We start from the raw sequence: 14984 nt of genomic DNA on the forward strand, positions 1-14984 counted from the left end.
TATCAAGGGCTTGTAAATGGCAGAGTTGCTTCGGGCATGCTGCTGTGCTCTGGTGCTGCTTGGACCTGGAAAGCAGGAATATGTATGCATTTTTTTTTAGCCCCCAGCGTTACTTGGATATCTGAAGGCCTAGTGGCTCACAACTTACCTTAGTAGCTTTTATTTATTCTGCAGCAAATGTGAGATCTGGTAAGAAAGTGGGGGGTGAGGGAAGAAAAACAAGATCATGACTTTTCTTTCCCTCTTCCCTAAAACTTGCCTCTTCGAATAATCTTCAGTGTGCCCTCCAGCAGAGCCGAAATCAGGCAGGACACAGAGCCTTTCTTCCTTTCTCATCAAACCATAGAAATAGAATTCCTTCATCATAACCTCAAAGCTTCCTCCTTCCCTTTGCACTCCTACCTCAGCTGAATGTTCCTGTTGCTTCCATGTGCGAGTGCTTGCTCTTCTGGGAAGGAAGAGGAGGGGTGAGAATTCACGAACCAATTGAAACTGAGGTCATCTTCAGGAAAATCATGTCTTCCTGGAGTTGAATGATTCAGGCACACCACAGAGAACCTTCCTCAGGAGTAATCTTGGTTCTTAACTCATAGGCAATTGGGAGAGGTCAAAGCATTCCTCCCGAGTTTATATTTATGAATTTGTGTGTATGAGTCCAGGTGAAAAAGGTTTTTGAACAGAGCATGCTATCTCCTCTCGCTCGCCTCTTTCTGTTAAAGAATGGCTGAAGACTGTGGCATAGCATCCACATGGTTTGGGAACCCCATCTTTTCCTGGGCCAAGCAATCTACCTTTGCATTCCTTTAACTCCTGCTTTTAACCCTGCCTCAGGGCTCAAGAAATCCTCTTCTTTTGCCCTGCATTCTGCAGCATTCTAGAGCCTCATTGACCTTAGCGCACCTCCCTCATCAGTGTGGTGCTGGGAATAGGGTACTAAAAAGTTTCAGTACTCTAAGATACCATGTGAATGGGCTGAAAGAGGTCCCTGCCTGTTTGTGCCTACTATCATCCGGAGTTATTTAGCCTCATCCGCCACAACTCCTGAAGAGAGTCTGTTTTCATTACCCTGTTATGTTATGCCAGAACATGTGGCTAAACAAACCCTTGGACCCTTCCCCTCTCGCATGCGTTCCCAGCTTATCCTCTCCTCATTCAGTGGCTTGCCATTCATCATCCTGTGAAGTTTTCCCTCTTCCTGACGTTCTAACCCAAGCTTCTTATAATGGTTGTATTCTGGTGCTTCCTCTAATTCTAGGGACCAGTAGCACAAACACCGTTGGGGGAGCAGTGAACAGCCAAGCCGCCCAAGCTCAGCCTCCTGCCATGACGTCCAGCAGGAAGGGCACGTTCACAGATGACCTGCACAAGCTGGTAGACAATTGGGCCCGAGATGCCATGAATCTTTCCAGCAGGAGAGGAAGCAAAGGACACATGAATTATGAGGCAAGTCTTCCCTTTTTGTCATTTTCCTAATCTAGCAGAGTATCGCTGAGCACACATCTGAAGCAGAGGTGGTATCAACTACCTAGCTAGTGCTTAGCCTTTCATGCTGTAGCCTTCTGTAGCAGCTCATAAATTTTAACACCCAGTTACCCTTTTATTTGTCTTTGAATCCCTAGCTCCCTGTCAACTCAGTTTTTTCTCCCCTTTTCTCTTAACGCCCTGAATTGCATACACGTATATACACATGTACGTGACTCTGCCCACTTCCAAGCGCACCCTTACTTGGCAAGTGTAAAGAGCCAATAATTATGAAAGGTTTGGTTTTGGTTTTACTATACCCTGTAAGGCTCGAACAGCCCCAGTTCTAGAATTAGATTTCAGTACCACCCATTTCACCTCTGGGTTATACCCACACCAAACTTGACATGTAGTTGTTTTGTTTTCAGGGCCCTGGAATGGCAAGGAAGTTCTCTGCACCTGGTCAGCTGTGCATCTCCATGACCTCAAATCTGGGTGGTTCTGCCCCCATCTCTGCAGCATCAGCTACCTCTCTAGGTCATTTCACCAAGTCTATGTGCCCCCCACAGCAGTACGGTTTTCCAGCTCCCCCCTTTGGCACTCAGTGGAGTGGGACAGGTGGCCCAGCACCACAGCCGCTTGGCCAGTTCCAGCCTGTGGGAACTGCCTCCTTACAGAATTTCAACATCAGCAATTTGCAGAAATCCATCAGCAACCCCCCAGGTTCCAACCTGCGGACCACTTAGACCTAGAGACATTAACTGGAGTAGATTTGGGGGCAGGAGATGGAATGCTGAAGGGGGCGGGGGGGGGGACGGGAAAGTAGCCTATATACTAACTACTAGTGCTGCATTTAACTGGTTATTTCTTGCCAGAAAGGAATGTTTTTAATACCGCTTAGAGCCCTCAGAGTTGAGAATCTCCCTCCCCCTTCACCATTTACTGGAGTGGAACGAGAAGGAAAGAGCAGCTTTCTTGTGATGGGGCGGCTTCAGACCATGCTTTCCTGTTTCTCTACACCCAATAGTGAGGGCTAGAAAAGAGAATCATGTATCAGAAAGCTACGAGAGAGCTCAGTGGAAAACCAAACCCCATCTTTATTTCAGATGGGTGGAGCTCTTAATTTTGGTACCCACCCCAAATCCCTTATTCCCTCAAGAATCTAAACCACAAGACAAAAAAAAACACAAAAAAACAAAACAGAAAAACTTTTGGGCTCTCTTCTACCCTGTTCCCCCCTCCCTTTTTTTTTTCTTTGTTTCTTTTTTCTTTTTTTTTTTTTGCTTTAGAACCCAGTGAAAAACACCAGGGGACTGAGGTTTCAACCCTTTCTTATGATAGGTCATTAGTGCTTTAAGCAAATGATATTAGCAGCTTTGACTGCAGCATTAGCAATTAGGAAAAAAAAAAATTAAGTCCCCTGCGGACATGTAACTTTGCCATCAGTTTTGATGTGGAAACACTGTGATATATAAATGTTGTTGGACAACAGTAGTTTTAAGAATAAAATATGAAAGGTTTAAAAAGTTGGAAAAAAAAAGCAAGCTCTGTCCTTTACTTATTGAGACACTTTAGCTTTTTCCTTTGTATTTCCATTGTAGTAGATAAATAAATGTGAATGTAAGATTGTATAAATTACTGTACTTGAATACTTCTGTTCTCCCAGTATTGCTTGCTGGATATTTTAGTGCCTTGGACTTCTACTGCTTCTGCCATTAGCACCAACTTCTCATCAGACCCCAGATCAGCAGAGGGCATATGGAAGGATATTAGGTCCATGTGACCCCAGCAGAGGATTATGCCAAAGGGAAACTGAGTTGTTGTTTTTTTTTTTTTAAGTCATTCAATTTTGTCTAGAGCAGGTGTAAGATGAGCAGGGTGAGAAGTTAAGTTGACATCAGTGGTTGAAAGCAGAAAGTTCTGTTTCAAGAACAGTAAGGAGGGGTGTGGTAACAAAACTGAGCAATTTAAAAGCATAAGGGTGGTGTGTGATAAATGAAAGAAAAAGAAAGACTAAGAACGGGAGAACAGACTTGTCAGGAAGATGTGTGCTGCCTGGCCCACAGGGTGCCATGAGCCTTACTTAAGCCAGGCTTGACAGACAAGACCTAGTGGAAATGGCTAAATATAAAGGGAAGGGGGTGGGGGCTAGTTTTTAAGTTGGGAAATGTTGATAGTGAAAAGTTACAGATGGAGAAAGATGCTCTAAGAAAAACTTTGGATTGCTTTCCTCTTGTTGCAAATGTATCATGCATTTCTCAGCTTGGGGTACTGTATTTTGTGGAAAGTGGACCCACATCTGAATTAAGCATTGTAAGAAAGAGTGGCTTATTCCTACTCGTTTCCTATGTGATGTCCAAATGGTTGCAGGATCATAAATCTGTTGTGCCACCTCTATTTCTAGAATTGCAACTGATATTCTCACATTCTCATATAAACAAATACTCCCCTTAAGTAATAACTGCAACCAATCAGTATTATATAGTGCTATGCCTAGTTGTAATGGGCAGTTCTATTATTTTCAGAGCTTTCAGGAAATACTCTCCTAATTGGCTATGTTTGGGATCTCTGTTATCTCCGAAGATGGGGAAAGAAGCTAGGACTCCTCTAATTTTTTGGGTGCTTCTTCTCTTGACTCTTGAGTTGGGAAATTGACACATTTCCAATCTCTTACCCACCTCAACAGCACATCCCAGGAATCACCACAATACGGGGAGCCTGGTTGGCTGTCCTATCCTGTTGTTCCTTCATGGGCCCTGTTTTCTTTAGTAAGTTAGCCTAGGTCCCAAAGATGCAAGTGAAAGCTGAAGGTTTAGGAAAGTAGAAATGAAAAGGACAGGGGTTCCAAGCCCTGCTTCAAAGTTGTTTACTTATTTATTCTCTGCTTAAGATTCTTGGGGAGATGGTAAGAGTAAGGATAGAACGAAGGTGCCAAGTAAATGAGAAACAGACCACCTAAGATGAATGAAACCATACTTTCTACTAGAGGAACGAGGGAACCAAATGCAGCACATAATTTTTTGTTACTTTGGTTTTATTTTGAGATCACTTACACACAAAAAGTAAGAACTGGTTTTATTTACTGTTGATTTTTTTTTCCCCCTCCTGTGGATGAAGTAACTGAAGCCTAGAGGAATGAACTAGTGCTACTGAACTGTTTAAATTATTTTTGTGTTAATAGTACACTTTGAGTATCTTTTTCCACATTACAAAAATCTTTCTGAATTATAAATGTTTTCCTTACATTATTTAACAATGTACACTGTTTAAAAAAGCAAATAAACGGAATTCAAACCTTGGGGGTTTCTCAGCAGCCGTTAATTGTACATTTTGCACTAACTCTGGGTGTTGCGCTTCTTGTAAGATTGCGCTTTGTGCTTCAGTTTGTTACCTTTGTAGACTTATTTAATGAAACCATTCAAATAAACCAAACTTGCTTTTGAGCTGTGGGGTTTCATTTCCAGCAAATTCCTTTTTCATGATCTCATTAGCTCAGTTTTCAGTTGTGTGCAATTTATAACTGGATTCCTGATTCCGGGAACTTTTTTAAAGCAGCAGTTCTGAACTAAACTAAGATTATGCTTCAGACAAGGGAGAGATTTTTTTTTTCTGGAAAAAAAATGGTAAGGATATCAAAACCAAAAGATGAACATATGACCGAATCCATGTAATGAGAGGTGAGATAAAGGGGAAATCAGGGTAAGCTAGAGCCTCTTCATCTTCCATAGGAATAGAAATGTCTGGCTGCCTTCCTGTACTTTAAGAGTTCCTTGCCTTGGGTTCATAGTTTCCCACAAATGGATCTGTGATCTAAAAATTAATAAAAGCCACAGCTTGAAGATGAGATAAAAGGCACAGCCCAAGATGCATCTTAAAAAGAACCTGCAAACTCATTATGGGGGTGGGGGGGCAGATTATGAAACATTTGAAACTATGAAAAAAACCCATTTATGTTAAGATGGGTTATATCTCACATCTGAAATGGAGAAGTACACCCACTTTTATTTTTTGTTACAAAGGAAAATTTATTTTACTTTCTTAAAATGCCTTTTCTTCGGTCTTAGATCATTTCCTTGATTAGGTAAAAAACTGCAGGATTGTGACACCATAAACCTATAAACGCGAGATTATCATAGATGAAGATCGCAGCCTGTATTGATGCAAGGTAGTTAAAAAACACTGTAGCTTTTGTTTTCGGAAGGATACACAATATGGTGTGGACAACATTAAACACCGAGCGCCAAGGTGAAAGGCAGATATTACAATAATTTCACATAGGCAGCTGTAAAAGCTGGTGCTTAGTAATAATATTGCTTGAAGGCAGGTAGGCACTGGGGATTCCTAAAATTTCTATACATACTAACATAGTAGCTTAGGAATAAATAGTGAAGAACGTTAAGAGCCAAAGAAAAGGTATTTAATCTCAGAGCCTCCCCGCTGCAGTGTATGACAAGCTTTTTTAAAGCGCTTGTTTTCTGACTGCTCAGCTTTACCTACACAAGGCTCCAATAGTCAAATCCTCTGGTAAAGTTCAGAACGAAGCAAGGTAAATCCTTGGAAATAAAGCTCATTCCCTGGGAATGATGAACAGTTTTATGACCTAAAAGTAGTTTTTGAAAGTCCCTTTGTGACAAAGTCCAAGGATGTGACCTGAGCCTCCATTAGGATGGATCCAATTTCCTTTTCTTCAAGTCCTGGTTCTTCCCATAGATACCACAGTTTCCTATGGGAGAAAAAATAATTTAAATGTGGCTGCTGTGATTTTTCAAATAAGGAATAAACTGACAGCTAATAATTTCTGAACTGTGTTTGTTAACAATCCTAACTTAAACTAAAAAGCCAAGAACGAAAATTGTTATGAGGGCAGATCCTTCTGTTAACGCTAGATCCAGCTGCAATAACCAAACACGATGGGCCTGATTTAATAAGGAAAAGCTCTTCATTCATTTCGTGGTTAAACTTCCTACTACTATAAAGGGTTACTAGGGGCTACACCTCTAGTCAGGACCTCAAAGGAAAAGCTGTGGCTCATAAACCAGTTGTTTTCTTGGACTGCTGTTCCTCTGGCATGATAGCACCCAACTTCTTCAAATGGAATGTCATGCTTCCTTTAAAATGCAGAGAATTAAACCCAAGTTCTCCTTTCAATTTTTGTTCCTAAACACTTCGCTACCTGTTACATCTTGGTTGCTATTGTGAGTTTGGAGGTGCGAGAGTCCAGATTTTGCTTGTGGATTCTGGTGGCAGAGGTTCTGTGGGGTCCTGTCCCAGGTCACCATCCGGTTCTTCAGGACTGATGTAGCAGAGGTCTGGAGCAGTTCTGGTTTAGACAAGGGCTTGACATCACTGTCGCTTGCATCTGGATCCATATCCCACATTCCGAGACTGTCTGTGAGGACCGAGATCATGAGAAAATGCAGCATCAACCAGTGCTCCCACATAAAGCACTGGGGAAAACTGGTCATGAGAAATTCCATGTCGTGCGTGGCCTACGACAGCTCCTGGGATTTCTCTTGCCCCTACCCCTAAAAGTACCGTGAAGCTTCTCTTAGGACAATAGAGGAGTTGAGTGTGTGCTCTCAGAACTGCCATCAGTCCATTAGGGGTCCTCTTTTTTTCCCAAAACTTCACGGGGCTATCCAACAGATAAAAATGAGGGGTTTTATGCCTCTTTTAAAATGTGTTAGTGACTACCGAAAGTGCATGTCCTAGGTACTTACTGATCAATGCTTAGGTCCTGCCCGGAGCTCTTACTGACCTGTAAGGAAGTCCTCTGTGAGTGGTTCGGAAACGGCAGTTACGGGAGTGCTGTGCTTGCGAGGAGCTGCTGACAGTGCTGCTGGAGTTCAGACAGCGAGAGCGAGCAAGAGCGAGAGGAAGGACAAAACCAGAGAGTCACGTAACTGTTGGAGCGAGCACCTCAGAAGTGCAAAGCTGCCTAGAGTTCCACCGGTTCCTCGCACAGCCAGTAGGAGATTCGAGATTCCTGATCCCCGTCCCTACCTACAGATCTACAAGAAGCTAAAAAGACTTTTTTTCTTCTCACCAAATTGCGGGGGGGAGAGTTCATTTCTCCTTAAGCAGCAAAAATAGAGGGGTTATTAGAAGCTATCTGGTCCACTTTTTACTTTTTAAAGCTATAAGCTTTGCTCGAAAAAATCTTAAGCAGAAATTCAAAATGTAAAACCAATATAAACTGCGGCTCTGGCTGTGGGATCCGGGGTGGGGGGCGGCCTCCCCGCCAGGAGCTTCTGCAATGGTTTGGAAGCTCAAGATCCAGAATAATAGTTACTATTAAGAACATCCCCAACACAGTAAGCTTTTTTTCCCCCCCTACATTAAGCCTGTCAGTGCTGAGCGGAATATTAATGAACTAAACACGAAGAAAGTCCTCTGAATCTTTCTTAGGGAGAAGCTGGGCAAAAATCCAGCTGGTCTGGGATAAGCCCTTTCTTTGTTTTTACTCTCTGGGAAAGACTAAAAAAAAAAAAAAAAATCTGCTACTACCACCAGGCCTGGATCAAGTAAACTGATGTTCATGGATGAAGCACGGCCCAAAGCCCCCATTATCGTCAGACAATTCTGCCTTCTGTTCACGGACTACTCAGAACAGCTTTCTAGCAAACGCGGCCAAAGTACCTGGAAGGAAAAAAACCGTTCTCTACCCTGAAATTTCTAGTTCTAGATTATGTCAAGGGCCATTTCCTTCCCTAAAAAAAGGAGTGCCTTTAAAAATGGGGAAATGCAGGGCAGGACTTCATGATCGTAGTGCTCAGCCTCCTCCACGCGGCGTGGAACCTGAGAGAAGGCCTTCGAGGGCTGCTCGGCGGCGAACCGCCGCTCCCAGCCTCCTCACGCACGCGGAGGCTCGGGCGCAGCGCCGGAGCGGACCGCTGAACCTGCCGCGGCTCCTCCTTCTGCTGCGGGAACTGCCGCTGCAACTGTTTCTGGCGCAGCTTCCGCTCGTACGTGGCGTCGCTCGCGGCGGCAGACGGCCGCAGGCTGCATCCCAAGAGAACAAGGCGGGTGAGTCCCCAGCGAGCGCAGGGAGCAGCGGGAGCGGCGGGCCGGGCCGGGGGGGCGCGGGGAGGGCACGGCGCACAAGCCACCGCGCTGGCTCAGCCCGTGAAAATGGAGGAGGGGAGGAGGGGAGGACGGGGAGGGAACCAGGGCCACACCGGCAGCTGCTGGCCTTCTCCTCCTGCACCACAGTGGGCGGATCATCCGAGCGGCTAGGTCTGCAAGGCGAGGTCACCTCCGGTGGTTCAAGGGATCCCGGAGCCACGTTCTGCCGGCAGCTGCTGTATCTTGCTTGTTCCACAGATGGTTCAAAATCTTGTCTCTTTGCTCTCGTTAGATCCACTTCAAGAGGCAACTAAAAAGGGAAGAAAGGGGCTAAATACCTTCTTCCAACTGCACTTGCCCTCCTTTGTCCCCGCCTTAACGATCTAGGTTCCTGGAAAATGGCATCTGACAGTCCTCCATCCATCATTCCCTCTAGGTCCTGAGAAGCTGAGACAACGGATCCACATTTCACCTTGTATTTTTTTTTTTTTAAGATTTTATTTATTTATCTGACAGAGAGAGACACAGCGAGAGAGGGAACACAAGCAGGGGGAGTGGGAGAGGGAGAAGCAGGCTTCCCGCCGAGCAGGGAACCCGATGTGGGACTCGATCCCAGGACCCTGAGATCATGACCTGAGCCGAAGGCAGATGTTTAGCCAACTGAGCCACCCAGGCGCCCTCACCTTGTATTTTTAATTACAGGAGGAGAAGTAAAACAATTTCGTGTTCTACTTTATACCATTCTGTATTAGTCACGTTTTGATAAAAAGGAATCTTACTTTATGATTCAGGGCAAATGGTCTGTAAACCCTAATTTGAATCTCTCGTTGTCAGCCGGATCTGTCTGATGCTGTCTACTTTTTCTCTTTTTCATGGAAATGATCACACGGACTCTTTGTGGAGGCCTACCCTTTCTCTGCCCTTTCTCCCAGGACTTCCCCCGAAATACAACACTCATCACTGAAGAAGCCTCGGGTTGCTGTGGCACAACTAAGTGTCCTTCCAATGACAGGAAGGGGAAAACTTGCAAAGCACAGGTGTAGGCTGCTAGCCAAGGCCGCTGGAAATCTCCCAGTTTGGGGTCGTTCCTGCATCTCACCAAATGTGAGAACTAACGATACTTCATGGCATTTGGCACAATGTTTTACTTCCAGGCCCTAAGCACTACAGAAACCCAGAGCTTTTCACTTGGGAGAACTTCTCTCTCAATTCATATCGATAGAATAATTGAATAGGAGAAATTGAGACAACTACCATTTTGATAAAGATAACCTGAAAATGAAAATTGTATTATGAAATTTCTTATCTACATTGGAAAGTAAATAAGTAGGTTAAAAATAACTGAGCTTGGGGCACCTGGCTGGCTTAGTCGGTAGGGCCTGCGACTCTTGACCTTGGGGTCGTGAGTTCAAGCCCCCATGTTGGGGGAAGAGATTACTTAGAAAATAATAATAATATATTTTTTATTTGAAATAAAAATAACTGAGCTTATGCTACAAGGATGAACACTGAGGACATTATGCTAAGTGAAGTTAAGGCAGTCACAAAAGGGCAAATATGTATGGTTCCATTTATTATGAGGTATGTACTTAAGAGTCAAAAAACAAGACAGAAAGAAGAATGGCAGTTGCCAGGGGCTGTAGGGAAGAGGAAGCAGGGAACTGTTGTTACAGTTTCAGTTTTATAAGAAAAGAGTTATAGAGATGGATGGTGCCGATGGTTGCACAACATAACGAAGGTATTTAATACCACTGTCTGTTCACCTAAAATAGTTAAGATGGTAAATTTCAGGCTTTTGTTGTTGTTATTTTGTTGCTTTTGTTAAAGATTTTATCTATCTATCTATCTATCTATCTATCTATCTATTTGGCAGAGAGAGAGAGAGAGCACAAGCAGGGGAGCGGCAGGCAGACAGAGAAGCAGGCTCCCCACTGAGCAGGGAGCCCGATGTGGGGCTCAATCCCGGGACCCTGGGATCATGACCTGAGCCGAAGGCAGACGCTTAACCATCTGAGCCACCCAGGCACCTCAAGATGGTAAATTTTGTTTTGTATAAATTACTGCAAGTAGAAAAAATGGGGGAAAGTGAGCTGTGAAAAAAGCTTAAAAGACACACAATGCTGAGTGCTGTCAAGGATATGGAACAGCTGAAATTGTACACTGCTGTGCAGAAGTATGAAGTTGTACAACCACACTGGAAAACTGGAAGAATCTGTTAAAATGAAACATGCCTATCCTCTAACCTGACCCAGTAATTCCCAAGATGAATGGGTGTGTATGTGCACCAAAAGACGTGTACAAGAATGCTAACAGCAGCCCGATTCAAAACAATGAAGAACTACCAAAAAACTCCACTGTCTATTATAAAGTCAGAATGGAAAAATGAGTTGTGCTATGCTCATGCAATAGAAAAGTATACAATGAAAATGCTACATGCAACGTGAATTAATCTCGCAAACATGTCGAATGAATGCCAGACACAAAACAGTCCATGTGTTTGGTTCCCAAAAGTACAAAAAGTCCAAACTAATCTATGTTGCTAAAAGTGGTTTCCCTTAGTAGTGATGAGAAGGGGAGTCCTTGGCAGTGACATCAAGGACAGTACTGAGACTTCTGGGACACTGGTAATGTTTTATCTTGATTTTGATGCTGGTTAAGTGAATGTGTTCATCACACTGAACATTTATGATTAGTGTACTTTTCTACATGTTTATATGTACACTTTAATACTTCAGTGAATTTTTATAAAGAACAATTTCATTTATATAAAGTTCAAAAACAAGAAAAAAAATCTACAAGACTGGGGCACCTGGCTGGCTCAGTCGTTAGAGCATCCAACTTTTGATCTCGGGGTTGCAAGTTCGAGCCCCACGTTGGGTGTAGAGATTACTTTTTTAAAAAAGAAAGAGGGCGCCTGGGTGGCTCAGATGGTTAAGCGTCTGCCTTCGGCTCAGGTCATGATCTCAGGGTCCTGGGATGGAGTCCCGCATCAGGTTCCCTGATCAGTGCAGAGCCTGCTTCTCCCTTTCCCTCTGCCACTCCCTCTGCTTGTGCTCTTCTGTCAAATAAATAAATAAAATCTTTTTTAAAAAAAATAATAAATAATAAATAAAAAAAGAAAGAAAGGGGCGCCTGGGTGGCTCAGTCAGTTAAGCGTCTGCCTTTGACTCAGGTCCTGACCCCAGGGTCCTGGGACCGAGCCCTGCATCCGGCTCCCTGCTCCACGGGAGGCCTGCTTCTCCCTTTCCCACTCCCCCTGCTTGTGTTCTCTTTCTCGCTATATCTCTGTCAACTAAATTAAAAAAAAAAAAAAAAAACAACTATGAGGCTGAAAGTCAGAATAGAGAAGTCAGGACAATAGTTACTTTTCAAAAGAGAAGTCAAGGTAGTGAATGGGAGGGGGCAAATGGTACCCTGGGGTGCTGGTAAGGTTTTAGTTTCTTATCTGGGAGATAAGTAACTCTGTTCACTTCTAAAAATTCATCAGGCTGTGCCATTACAAATTACATAGTTTTCTGTGTATATATCACACTTCATTTTTAAAAATCTTTAAAAAAATAAAAGAGTGAAAAAGAAAAGGAAAAGGATGTTATCAGAATGGTAGACTCGGAAGCTCCAGGCGCCCCCTCCTCCTAGAGACACTGGGTTAACAATATACAGACTAGAATACCTTTGTGAGAACTCCAGTGGCCAGCTGAGAAGCTACAGGCCTCAGGCCAGCATAAAACCAAGACAAAATTCCAGCAAAAGGGGTAGGAAAATTCATGGGTGGCATTTTGCATGCCCACTCAGGCCCCTGCCCCTGCCCTCATCCAGCATAGAGCAGTACAACCAGGAGGAAACTTCCCATCCTGGGCTCTGCCTCTGGGATGGAAACAAAAGAGTAGACTGTACCTACGATGTTGTGGCTGGTCTGGGGGCTGCCCAAGGCATTGGTTTCTGTCTCACCTGACTCAGCACGCTGATGGGACCAGCAGAGTTTTAAAGTCACTAAAAACAGAGATAAGCACCAGAACAAATTGGACCTACAGGGGTGCAGTCAGATGCCAGGAGGAGAAGGAGATCCTAAAAGGTTTGGGAGGTCCTAGGACCTCTAGCTGGGCTGACTGTTTAAGGTCTTCCCCTGCACAAAACCAGTACATAAAAACTGGGAAAGGTGGTTGTTTTCTCAAATGACACATCTCAACAAAAGATCACAAGGCATAGAAAGAAACAGGGAAATGTGGCCCAAACAAAGGAACAAAATCTTCTCCAAAAACTGACCCCCCCCCCCCCAAAAAAATGCAATCTATGTGCTACCTAACAATGAATTTTAAATAATGGTCATAAAGATACTCAATCAGCTAAGAGAGAACACACACAACTAAATGAAATCAGGAAAATGATGCATGAATGAAATGAGAAGAATACCAACAAAGAGAAACTATAAAAAAGCAGCTAACAAGTTCTGGAACTGAAAAATATAATAACAGCTGAAAAGTTCACTAGAGGGGTTTTACAGCAGACTTGAACTGACAGAAGAAAGAATCAGCAACATGAAGACAGGTCATTTGAAATCATCTCCTCAGAGAAGCAAAAAGAAGAAAGAATGAAGAAACATGACAGAGCCTAAGGGGCCTATAGGACACTCATCACGCTATATATTAAGAGTCTCAGAAGAAGAGAAAGAGAAAGGGGCAGAGAGATTATCTGAGGAATTAATGGCTTAAAACTTCCAAAATCTAAGGAAAGAGAAGACATACAAATTCAAGAAGCTCAAAAAACTACATCTAGGACAAACGCAAAAGCCTCACACCAAGGCACATTATAATCAAACTGCCAGAAGTCAAAAACAGTACCCTAGTAACAAACTACCAGAAAGAGAAATTAAGAAAACAAACCCATTTATAATTGCAACAAAAAGAATAAAATATTCAGCAATAAATGAATCAAGGAGGTAAAAGACCTATAGAGTGAAAACTGTAAGACATCGATGAAAGAAACTGAAGAATAAATAGAAACATATTCCATGCTGTGGATTGGAAGAATTAATATTGTTAGAATGCCCAACAAACCAAAACAATCTCCAGATTCAGTGCAATCCCTATCAAAATCCCAATGGCATTTTCCACAGAAATAGAACAATCCTAAAATTTGTATGAAACCACAAAAGACTCCAAATAGCCAAAGCAAACTTGAGAACAAAGCTGAAGGCATCATGCTACCTGATTTCAAACTATATTATAAAGCTATAGTAGTCAAAACAGCATGGTACTGACATAAATACAGACACCTAAAACAAAGGAACAAAATAGAGAGCTCAGAAAGAAACCCATGTTTATACAATCAACAAATTTATGACAAAGAAGCCAAGAGTGTACAATGTAGAAAGGACAGTCTCTTCAATAAATGGTCTTGGGAAACTGGACAGCACATGCCAAAGAATGAAACTAGACCACTATCTGACACAATACACAAATATACTCAAAACGAAGTACAGACTTGAGTGTAAGACCTGAAACCATAAAACTCCTAGAAGAAAACACAGGAGATAAGCTCCTTAACATTGGTTTCGGTGATGACTTTTTGGATCTGACACCAAAGCAAAGCCAACAAAAGCAAAAATAAACAAGCACGACTACATCAAACTAAAATGCTTCTGCACAGCAACAGAAACTGTCAACATGAGGGCGCCTGGGTGGCTCAGTTGGTTAAGCAACTGCCTTCGGCTCAGGTCATGATCCTGGAGTCCCTGGATCGAGTCCCGCATCGGGCTCCCTGCTCCGCGGGGAGCCTGCTTCTCCCTCTGCCTCTGTCTCTCTCTCTCTCTCTCTGTCTCTCATGAATAAATAAATAAAATCTTTAAAAAAAAAAAAATCCTCCAAATTCTAGCCCACCAAATTCAATAGCACATTAAAAGAATTATACACTGTGACCAAGGGGGATTTATTCATAGGATGCAAGGATGGGTCAACTCCACAAATCAATCAGTGTGATACACACCACAGTAACAAAAGAAGGGACAAAAGCACATGCTAATCTCAATTAATGCAGAAAAAGCATTTGATAAGACTCAATACCTTTTTGTGATAAAAATATTCAACAAACTAGGAATAGAAGAAATATACCTCAACATAATGAAGGCCTTATATGAAAAACCCACAGCTAACATCATACTCAATGGTGAAAGACTGAAAGCTTTTCCTAGGAACAAGGCAAGCTTTTCAGGAACAAGGCAAGGAGGCCACTCTTACTACTCATACTCAGCATATCGGAAATCCTAGCCAGAGCAATTAGGCAAGAAAAAGAAATAAAAGGAATCCAAAGTGGAAAAGAAGTAAAATTATCTCTAGATGCAGATGACATGATCTCATGTGCAGAAAACCCTACAGACTACCAAAAAAAAAAATTATTAGAACTAATAAACAAATTCAACAAAGTTGCAGGATACAAAATCAACACACAAAAATCAGTTGTGT

The 14984-nt window shown here is 42.9% G+C and overlaps 2 protein-coding genes across 13 annotated transcripts in view; one reads left to right on the forward strand and one right to left on the reverse strand.

Annotated features, from left to right (window-relative positions):
* WNK1 (WNK lysine deficient protein kinase 1) overlaps window positions 1-4904 on the forward strand; it is a 143483-nt gene extending 138579 nt beyond the window's left edge. For 5 of the 12 annotated variants that reach the window (XM_035028504.1, XM_035028505.1, XM_035028506.1 and 2 more), the window contains 2 exons: window positions 1256-1443; window positions 1890-2207. In XM_035028504.1, coding sequence (XP_034884395.1) covers window positions 1256-1443; window positions 1890-2207 — 506 coding nt within the window. Of the gene's footprint in view, window positions 1-1255; window positions 1444-1889 lie in introns of all 12 variants that reach the window. The other 7 variants (XM_035028509.1, XM_035028507.1, XM_035028512.1 and 4 more) reach the window with 2 other exon arrangements.
* Window positions 4905-5394: 490 nt separating this feature from the next.
* Window positions 5395-12301, reverse strand: RAD52 (RAD52 homolog, DNA repair protein). The gene is made up of 6 exons (XM_035027856.1): window positions 12197-12301; window positions 8640-8836; window positions 8260-8463; window positions 7220-7308; window positions 6635-6850; window positions 5395-6184 (listed from the first exon to the last, which is right to left on the reverse strand). Exons 1-6 carry the CDS (start codon window positions 12299-12301, stop codon window positions 6123-6125), a joined length of 873 nt encoding a protein of 290 aa, XP_034883747.1. The 3' UTR covers window positions 5395-6122.
* Window positions 12302-14984: the final 2683 nt, after the last annotated feature.

The sequence above is a fragment of the Mirounga leonina genome, unplaced genomic scaffold, assembly GCF_011800145.1.
Source record: "Mirounga leonina isolate KUSES-001 unplaced genomic scaffold, KU_Mleo_1.0 Mir_201, whole genome shotgun sequence".
NCBI classification, from domain to species: Eukaryota; Metazoa; Chordata; class Mammalia; order Carnivora; family Phocidae; genus Mirounga; species Mirounga leonina.

What these genes read in the sequence shown, in the direction of transcription:
- RAD52 (XM_035027856.1), bottom strand. Translation starts at nt 12,301, where the DNA reads ATGCCACCCATGAATTTTCCTACCCCTTTTGCTGGAATTTTGTCTTGG. An exon ending in CCTCGAAGGCCTTCTCTCAG is followed by an intron (nt 7,309 to 8,259) that starts GTTCCACGCCGC and finishes TCTCGCTGTCTG; the next exon opens with AACTCCAGCAGCACTGTCAG. An exon ending in CACAGAGGACTTCCTTACAG is followed by an intron (nt 6,851 to 7,219) that starts GTCAGTAAGAGC and finishes CGGTCCTCACAG; the next exon opens with ACAGTCTCGGAATGTGGGAT.